This window comes from Phanerochaete carnosa, assembly GCF_000300595.1.
Source record: "Phanerochaete carnosa HHB-10118-sp unplaced genomic scaffold PHACAscaffold_7, whole genome shotgun sequence".
Lineage (NCBI taxonomy): Eukaryota > Fungi > Basidiomycota > Agaricomycetes > Polyporales > Phanerochaetaceae > Phanerochaete > Phanerochaete carnosa.
The window spans coordinates 2,902,076-2,911,406 of record NW_006767634.1 but is presented as its reverse complement, the minus strand read 5'-3'; the positions used below and the strand labels follow the sequence as shown (position 1 = coordinate 2,911,406).

The 9,331-nt window shown below is 51.3% G+C and overlaps 1 protein-coding gene across 1 annotated transcript; it reads right to left on the bottom strand.

The window, feature by feature from the left end:
* Positions 1-2,260: 2,260 nt before the first annotated feature.
* Positions 2,261-5,653, bottom strand: PHACADRAFT_260353 (polysaccharide lyase family 14 protein; the record flags this gene model as incomplete). Its single annotated transcript, XM_007398430.1, has 4 exons — positions 5,623-5,653; positions 3,630-3,670; positions 3,487-3,490; positions 2,261-2,878 (listed from the first exon to the last, which is right to left on the bottom strand). A coding segment is annotated over exon 4 (380 nt), but the record flags the coding sequence as incomplete, so codon positions are not given.
* Positions 5,654-9,331: the final 3,678 nt, after the last annotated feature.

The following is a 9,331-nucleotide window of genomic DNA, read 5'->3' as shown; positions in this document are numbered from 1 at the left end:
CCCGAAAAGGTAGATGAGGCTAGGAACCGGCAGCGGTCGGCGGGGTCTGGCGCTTTTCTAGATCTGCGGGTGGGGCCTGCGGCCACGCCACAGCCAGACTAGCGACAGACACAGAGAGCGGGGCGTATTTTCTTTTTCTCTTCGGGCGGACGTGGCCCCGCGGTTAGCGCATGGTCTGCGCGACGTTGGCCCCGCTCATTCTCTCGCCTCATGTCGGGGGCAGGGGCGACCACAGAGGGGCAAGCTCTGTGCCTGCGGAGCATGCAGATCGACATGTAACCGTTACGTCCGAGACACATCTGTCGGTGGCGTCGGCTGTCGGACGTAAGTACGTGTACCATGACTGTCCGGGATTCTGTACGAGCAGCAGCTGCGCGCGTCCATGACTCGATCGGCGGAAACGGCTGGACTCGTCTGAGTAGCGAAGAAGAAGCTTGAAAGACAGTCCAGCCAGGGAAGCCTGCTAGCGTCGGTATCACAGATCCGCCAAACGGGCACGTCACCATACCCCCTGCATTCAGGCATGTCGACAATATTACGGTCAGTGCGCGCAACTCGCCGAGTATTCGCGTACCTCGTCCAGAAGTTGTGGCTCGGACCTGGAGGCTTCGTAGCGGAACTAATGCTCCATCTCCCGTGTCTGCGCAGAGACAGCGCTGGAAAGTGATAGATTGGCTACCGTCTCCGCCATTTCCCGACGCAGCTGGATCTATGCGACTCGAACGGCGAGGCTCGGCGGTCAGTCAGAATGCGCTGCGTGTGAGGGACGATTTGCAAGACTCACGTTGAGGCTCGCACCGAAGAGACAATCGGCGTCTGCGTACCAGCGCTTTCTTCTGATATAAGGACCCCGGTCATCCCTTGCCCTTCTGAGGTGCACAGGGTCCTGATATTGTGAACTGCAGCCGGCTCATTCCATGTGTCGCTCTAGGAAAGCATTTGCAATGCCATCGTCCCGGCGGTGGTTCTCTTCTGCCTACGGCGAGGAGCTGTATAGCTTGGACGCTGCCCAAACAAGGAACATGAGCCGCCATTTATCCCATTTACGAACACTGGCAGGATGACACTGCGAAAATGACACAGAAGCTGGCAGCCTTGGCCGACTGCAGTTACTGTCGTGGGTGGTGCGCCTGCCCAACGTCGGGGCTCAAGCGCTCACTCTCGACCATTTTCTTCACCCAGAGTCCATCGCGCTTTCCATACAACGCCGTTGTCGCAAACATCCACCTCTACCTCACCCAGCTGCTCCACTACATTGCCGCCACGGCTCCGAACTCACCCGATGCGGAGGTAATCAGCCTGAAACTACGCCACTATTCAGGCACGCGCGGCAAATCATTGAGCTCAACACGCCCTGTGCAGGTGGTCTTGCTAGAGGTCATCTGACTTGCCTCATAGTAGGACTGCTAGGACTCTGTCAGCTGTGCCATCAGTCTCGTTCCGCGACCAGTCGGTGGACCTCACCAAGCCCCATTGTGTTCCTGTCTGGCGCATCCAGGATCTACTATGCACCACGCAGTCGACTTCATCACTGAAAAAGTCCTCCAAAAGCAGGGCAAAAACGAGCACCAAAAACATGATCGTCTTGACTCCAGGTATGTGAATTATTTGATCAGATATTCCGTAGAGTACACAGTTCGTCCAGTTCTGGTGTCCGCACCTTTCCGGTCTCAAACACAAGATGATTCAGAGTTCGTCGTGGGCAGGTTCCGCCCTCAAAATGGCACCAGAGACATTTGTGAACCACGCCTTCTGGTCTTTCAGGCACGCCCACTCTTCCGAACTCCCTGTGTAAGAGTACATGTCATCAAACATACAAGGGTTGAAGTGCCAAAGTGCTAAGCTGGTGACACACCTCTAAAGAACGTCTGGAAGTGCAGACCCTGAACGGAGGACTCGGCCACACCAGTGTCGCACAGAATGAGCCCTGTAGCGTGGAGCACGGACTGGCCATTGATGAAGACTTCAATTTTGCCTGTATGTATGTGCGATCAACTGTGCCCTGAAGGAGACTCGGTGGAGGGAAGCATACCATCTGCGTGACCCACAGTGTTCATCCTCACGCGCTCTGCGACGACCGTCCAGCGTCCAGGTGCAAATGTCCAGAGGCCGCAGCCAACAGAGAAACCGTAATCAGGGTTGTGGTATGATTGTGGCACGTCCAAGAGTGCGGTGGTGTTCATGTCATTCAACAGGATGTAGGCGTAGAGCTTGCCCTTGCCGCCCAGCCTGTGTTCCCCTCATGAGCACCGGCCACCCAGTGAGCCAAGGAAGCCACTTACCTCCACATAAGCCACAGATTGAAGCACTTGCATTGGCTCTCTTGTCGTCCATGTCACCATCTTGACTCGCGTGCGCGCAAGAGGATCAACTCAGCTGTTCAAGACACAAAAAGACAGAGTTCGGAGCACACAGATGCCTGGCAACTTCCCGCCCCTCTGCCACTTCCAGCCATCCTCAAACAGGACCTCGTAGCTCATGATGACCTCCTGCCACTCTCCACGCCGCTTGAGCTTGTGCTGCCACGTCTCTGGACCATGTATATAGAATCCAAAGCCACCTGGCGGTGCCATCTTGTTCCTGGGGTTGATGCTATCCTGTGCAAAGACAGCTTCCCAGGCAGTGGGATGTGCTGCGTCTGTGTAAGGTGGGATGACAACATTGTGTGAGTGACGAGAGACCTTGTGTATGCCGAGCTTGGAGTCAAACAGCGCAACATGTGCAACATGCGCCAGAGAGACAGCAGGGGCAGTCGTGAGACCCGAAACAGTTTGGGCATGTGGGATGGGGAAGAGAACGTTTGTAGCAGTCATGATGCAGGTCCAGGAACGAAAAGCACGGCCGATGCTGCGCAAAGTCTGCCTGTCCTGCTTTCGCAATTACTGGAGAACGTCCAGGAGTTGGGAATTCTGTGCCGTCTAGGGTGTTTACACTGTCTGCTCTGTTCATGCCATCCATGTAAGCGCTCCATCACATGTCACAAGCCTCAGACCTGAGATGGTGATCAAGCACACTGTACGGCCATGCCTCACACTGCGCACAGCAAGAGAGACATAGGATACACGAGGTTATTATACTGTAGTTAGAGTGTCTTAATGGGCCGACAGGCGTGGCATGGAGTCACTGGCTCTCTTTCTGCAGTAAACTAAGTGCTCTGCTTTTGATACTCATTTATGAGATCAGAAGTAAGCACTAAAATTAAAATTAAAATTGCAATATACCAGGAGCATATATATGCTGTATTTGAAATGTTTATTATCACATACCGCGACAGGGCTAGACATTGTAATCAGACAAGTGCTCGTTCTATATGAGCAAAATAGGCACCTAAGTTAGAGTCCAGCGTTTTCCACACTGCAGAGCGGTGTCTTGAGAATAAAATAAATTAGAGAGATGGTATAAACAGCATAGAGCCTACGAGAGAACATGAATGTTGTAGACAGCAGAGACAGAGTGAGCAAAATGCATGAGCAAAGCGGAACTCTGCTTGTGACACTCTGTCACGAGATGTAACACATCAGTCTGACGCGCGCATTACAAAACATCACGTCTGACCTAACACGGAAGGTGCGGAGAGTGCCGACAACATAGATGGCACAGAAACCCCAATCCCGGGACCCTCTGGATTACACAGTTTCCACACGTTCTCTACTACTCTTACTGAGCAGGCATGGCACAGGGTGGTAAGCACAGTTTTTTTCTTGAGAAAACTCAGGCAAAAGCAGCCAAACAAGGCCCAGTTATTCCTCGATTCTATGCCAATGCAAACTGAGGAGAAACTAGTGCAAAACCAGTCAAAATGGTCTAAAACACAGTAAAACTGGTGGAAAACTGAGTTTTGCCTTCAGTTTTTTTTTTCAAGTGAAAACCAGAGAAAGTTGGGGCCTTGTTTAACCAATTTTTGGCCAATTTCATGCCAGAAAAAAGTGTACTTACCACCCAGTGTAGATAGGGTTCAGCAAATACCAGTAATTACCTGAGAAGCCAGTACTTACTGATTAATAATCATTACCGCCAGTTCAGATGTTGTAATGTAATGCAAGAGATGGCATCACTCCACTACGTGATAAATACTCTCATGGTAGTTGTTCTCGTGGTGGCTATCCTCAAGGTTGGCATCTTTTGTGATTGGCATATGCTCACTCAGGTAGCATTCTCGTGACTCTCCTGAAAATATAAATTTACATATGTGTTTGTTTATGTGGTCTGTGAACACCCTTCTGGTTCTTGCCACCTGTGGCGGCTTGGGCACAGGCAATGAAACGGTGGGGTAAGCGGAAGTAACAGGATTGATCAGGGGCATGCAGCAGCACTGGGTATATAAAGGGTAAGGTTGGGAACAGGACATGTAAGGGCATAACAAATAGTAAGGAACCATTTACTTACTTTCAGTCCATCTGGTTAAAGATACGAGTAATACTCATACTGTACTGTATTGAACTTTGTATTTCCTGGTATTCATTGCATGTACCACTGGAGTTACAGATAGATCTGCCATACAAGAAGTGTACATCATTTCTGAGTCCCTGCCACAATTGAAATTGCCTGAGAATAGTCCACAAGGCCATGCACACTTGCCTGATAGTAAGGCTATGACTCAGGCATTGCCAATGCCTGTGTGCAGCAAGAACAGTCACAGTCGGCTTGTGTTGGGTCAGGTCTGCTAAGAGGTTGGGTGAGCGCCCAAATAGCATGCATTGTGAGTCTGTTACTTCCACAGCTTGAAGTATGCTAGGAAACACAGTGGTTAGTAGCAGTCCAAAACAAACTTGCAAAGCTGCTCACCCAGCCCTAGTATTTAAAGTCATTGGCCAGATGAGCTACATGTTACAGAGACTTGCTCACCTGAGGCACAAATGTAGGCCGTGTACACCTATGAATGCCAGTAGTCAGCATCCTTGAACAACATTCCTTGGTCTAGCAAGAACTGCAGAGTCTGTTGCTGTGCACCCCAAGGTGGCACACGGGCTGGACACAGTGTTTGTGAAAATGCGGGCAGGTCAGCACGGGCACATGCTTGGATGACAGTGAAAATGACATGGAGGGCACACTCAGGATGCAGCTGCCACCATATTGTGTGCAGCCCAGTGATGCATTCTGTGCTGGAGTACAGTGCGAAGCTGCCGCCATCACTGAAGGACCTTAACTCACTGCTCCCACTACTGCAGAAGGTGCTCCTTGTTTGTGGCGGCAATGCTGAACACTTGCTGGCTCTGTTCTCAGCCATGCACGCTGCTCTCCCCACCAGTGACACTGGCACCAGCAGCGTTACGGCAATGCATGGAGTCAGTGCTTGCACCGAGGCTCAGCAACAATGATGCGCTGCTCATGCATGACCAAGTACTAATCTGGCACTTGCCTGATGCCAAAAAGGTAGTTATCTGGTGCTTGAGTATGATCAACTGATGATATTGATGCCGCTAAAGCTCACACCAATTCCCCCTTCCTGTTATACATTACCAACAATTACAGGCTGGTACTTGTAATATATTGGTACTGTACTGTACTGTATTTAGTTGCAATGGTACTGGCAGTCCAGACACCAGGCTGGTATTTACTTAGAAATCACTGGTAATGGGATAATTTATTGCATTAAAATGGTATTTTTGCCAAGCACTGGGCATGGATGCACAGTCAAGACATATGTTATGACTAGTGGTGTGCGAGCCCGGCTTGGGCTCAAAGCCCAGGCTTGGGCTTGTGGCAGCGACAAGCCAAGTCCTGAGCCTGAGCTGAGCCCAAGCCCAGCCCGAACCGCAGGCTTAAGCCTGGGCTTGCTCACAATACAATGAATATCCTGATGCTATGAAACGGGAGTATATTTGAATGTAGTAGATTATTACTGCGTGTACTCACTGAATTCAGCCTCCAGAAGATGTACACTTGGGGAATAAGTCGAGTCGCAGTGAAGCCCACAAGCGCACGCCTACGGCAGGCACCAAACGGTAATGCAAAATCGTGCTTGGCAGGGGCCGTTGAGTCTAAAATATCAATATTATGTCTGGTATGTACATCTTAGATCTCTCCCACCTTATCCTGAACTCAGAAAACAGTAACAGAGCCGGTACACCCAAGCCTGGGCTTCCGGGCTGGGCTTGGGCTTGACTACGCTCTAAGTCTGGCCTTGAGCCCGCTGTCAGGCTTAGCTCGGGTCAGGCTTTTTGGGCCGGGCTTGGCAGGCTCGCAGGCTTTGAGGCCTGGCTTGGCAGGCTCGCAGGCTTTGAGGCCTGGCCCACACATCACTAGTTATGACCAGCAAGATCTTGCAGGCTAGATGACAAACAGCCCCAAAAGTGTGGATATATTGAGTATGCATGTGTGAACTAATTGAGACCCATTAGGAAAAATCTCTCCATACAATTACCTGCAATTATATGATGGCCCATATAATGTGATTACAATTGCATCATAATTGGAACAATATGACAATATGTATAATGGCACAACAATTACCAGCTGTTGTTTCCAGATTGTGCTCAGTAGGTGTAGACACCAAATTACTGACATGTAGCTCTAAGCAAGCTGCAAGGCCATGGTGCACAGATTGCCATCCATGCCATGATATAGCGAGATAGTGTCATCCTCCTGAACCAAGGAGAACAGAGATGACACCCATGCCATACCTGCTCTTGTCCAGCACCATAGAGCCAGCTTTTTCTTGTTCTCCAGGGCCCAAAGTGCAACTGGAGCTACTCGGCATGAGAGGCAATGTGAGTAGTGGTGCATGCAGTCAATCAGTGGGAGCGTCAGAGACTTCTAAGAGACTGTGACATCTGCATGGACAACTGGCCCATTAGGTGCCGGAACTACGAGAGCTGCTAGTGGCAGTGGAGGCAGAGGTTCTGGAGGAGGAGGCAGAGAAGGTGGAGGTGGAGGTGGAGGCAGAGGTGGCTGTGGTGCCACCAGTGACAAAAGGTAGGTTTGCAACTGGCCATCAATCCGCTCATCTGAGCCATCAGCAAATTGAGCACACAGGCCTATGCGCAGCAAAATGCGAAGGTCAAGTTGTCCAACATGGCCAGGAGGCTGCTGTCTGGTGTCCATTGTTGATTCACAGAAGAAGGACATGGCAACTAGTGATTTGACTGGCTCGGCTTCAAGCCAGCAAGCCAGCCAAGCCAAGCCTATGCAAGCCGGGCCAAAGGGTGCCAGCTTGGCAAGGCTTTTGACTCAGCTTGAATGTCAAGCCAGCCAAGCCAAGCTGGCAAGCCATGGCTTCAGATAATAAACTTATTGTGTTTAGTACTGCTGTTAGAGTGATCAGCAATAAAGTGCCTTCTGGCTCAGGACAGCAGAGCGAGTGCTGCAGGTCTCTGGCTGCATGCAGTCTGATGCCTGCTTGGCCACTGCCTCTCCCCTGAGCACTCTAGACTGTGACCACGCACGTGCCATATTGCCCTATGAGGATGCGGCAGCAAATTTGGAGGTCAGACATGCAGCAGGCAGACAGGTATCAATGAGGGCTGTTGTCACCGACATTCCAAGAGACAATGCCTGGCCCAAACATTGCCGACAACAACCTCGCAGGCATCAGACAAAAGCCAGCCATGATGAGAGAGCAATTCAAGTTGGTTCAGGCTGCCTGTGCCAGTAACTCCTGTTAGTTGCCAAGAGGCCACTGCAACCTTCATGCGCATTCGAGCAGCGAGTGCCTCTAGGTAGCACAACGACATCTGCAGGGCGCCCATACCAAAGTGCTGTACGACTTGCATGCTGCCGCTGGCAGATGAGCCCTCACATAGGCATGAAGTGGTTTGTTTGGGTGCAGCTGCTCGAAGACACGCACGAAACGTTGTGCTGCACCTTCTGCGGCTCGCTGGCACCCCTAGCATCCCCTAATGTAATAGGTGCTTGCCTTGTTGTGTCAGACTCCACTGTTTGCTGCTCGTGCATGCACCATCTTCAGACATTTTATTTGGTGCATCCTCTCTTTTGTATGAAGCTCAAGCTTCTGAAGAACTTCATCGACATTCCACATCTATATTATGCCTAATATTATGTATTTGTTGTACATCTTCATGTGTCTACGTGCAGCGGCTGTGGAACCATTGACAAGGTCAATCCACAACACCTGCCTAATTAGGTTGCAAGCCGCGGCCCAAGCCAAAGCCAAGCCACTGGCTTATGGCTTGCTTGCGGCTTGGCTTGGGTTTTCGCAAGCCTGAGCCTGGCAAAGCCGAGCCAAAGCCATCAGCTTCTGGGCCAAGCTGAGCCAGTCAAATCACTAGTGGCAACAAGTTGAAGAATCCCTGCTACACAAAATTCCAAGGTACAAAGGAATCAAATAGCCAATTATGGCTCACCGGACCGCAATAAGGACACAAACTGGCCTAGTTGAGGCGGCGTGTGTTGAGGCCGTGCGAGTTGCTGGTACGAGCACAAGCGCTTCTTGCAACTCGTCGGCCAGCTCCTAGACCGTACTCTAGGGTTAGGACTCCTAACCCTAGACTGGTGAGCTGCGAATTAGCGTGACTCGGGCGCTTTTCAATATATTCGGCATTTATTTTCCCGAATTTTGATTGTCGCACAAGCTCAATGTTGTCTGGAGCACACAATTATCCCATGAACTACTCAACCAGAACTACATATATTGCAAGAAATATCCTCCCCCTCGTCAGTTTCATGTGCACGGTCTGTGTTATCAGGCCAGTCAACATCTAGGACGGGCCACGGCCTTGGCAAGGGAACTTGAAACCAATGTGTCATCCACTGCACGAGGATATCCAGAGGGAGGGTACACTGTTAGAACGTGCTCCTTGTCAATATACACGGGGTAATGCTCACATCGGGGCAGTAGTCTCGGCACTCACAGATATCCGGATATACCGCTTTGTCTTCGCGCGGGTGAAGGTGCGAGAAAGCCCAAGAGTTCGGCCTAACACACATGTGCTCCCGACTGCGGCCTTGCCCGACGCGGTCTGCGCCCGCCTTAGTCACCGAATCGAGGTCACGGTCACGAAAGGTCTCTGAACTCTGAACTGACCAGGTTTCAAAAGTGTCACAGGTCACAGGGCCTGAACTGTTGGTCGTATCGCTACATTATACACGACAGTTGTCGCAACACTGTTTCAGATCACCCGTCTGCGGGCGCATTCGCATTTAAATTGACGCAGGCGGCAAATGTGGGAGGACGAAGTCTCCCCCGTCCCCTCTTGGCTCCAGCCCTAACGGCGATGATGAGGCTCGCACCAACGTTCTTTGCCCTCCTTACCTTCTGCGCCGCCGCGCTTGCGTGCCCTGGCGAGGAGGGACACGTCCACGCGGATGCCCATAAGCGCGAGTTCCCGCAGCTGCCTCTCACACCGCCCACCCGGCCTCTGGTCTGGGGTGA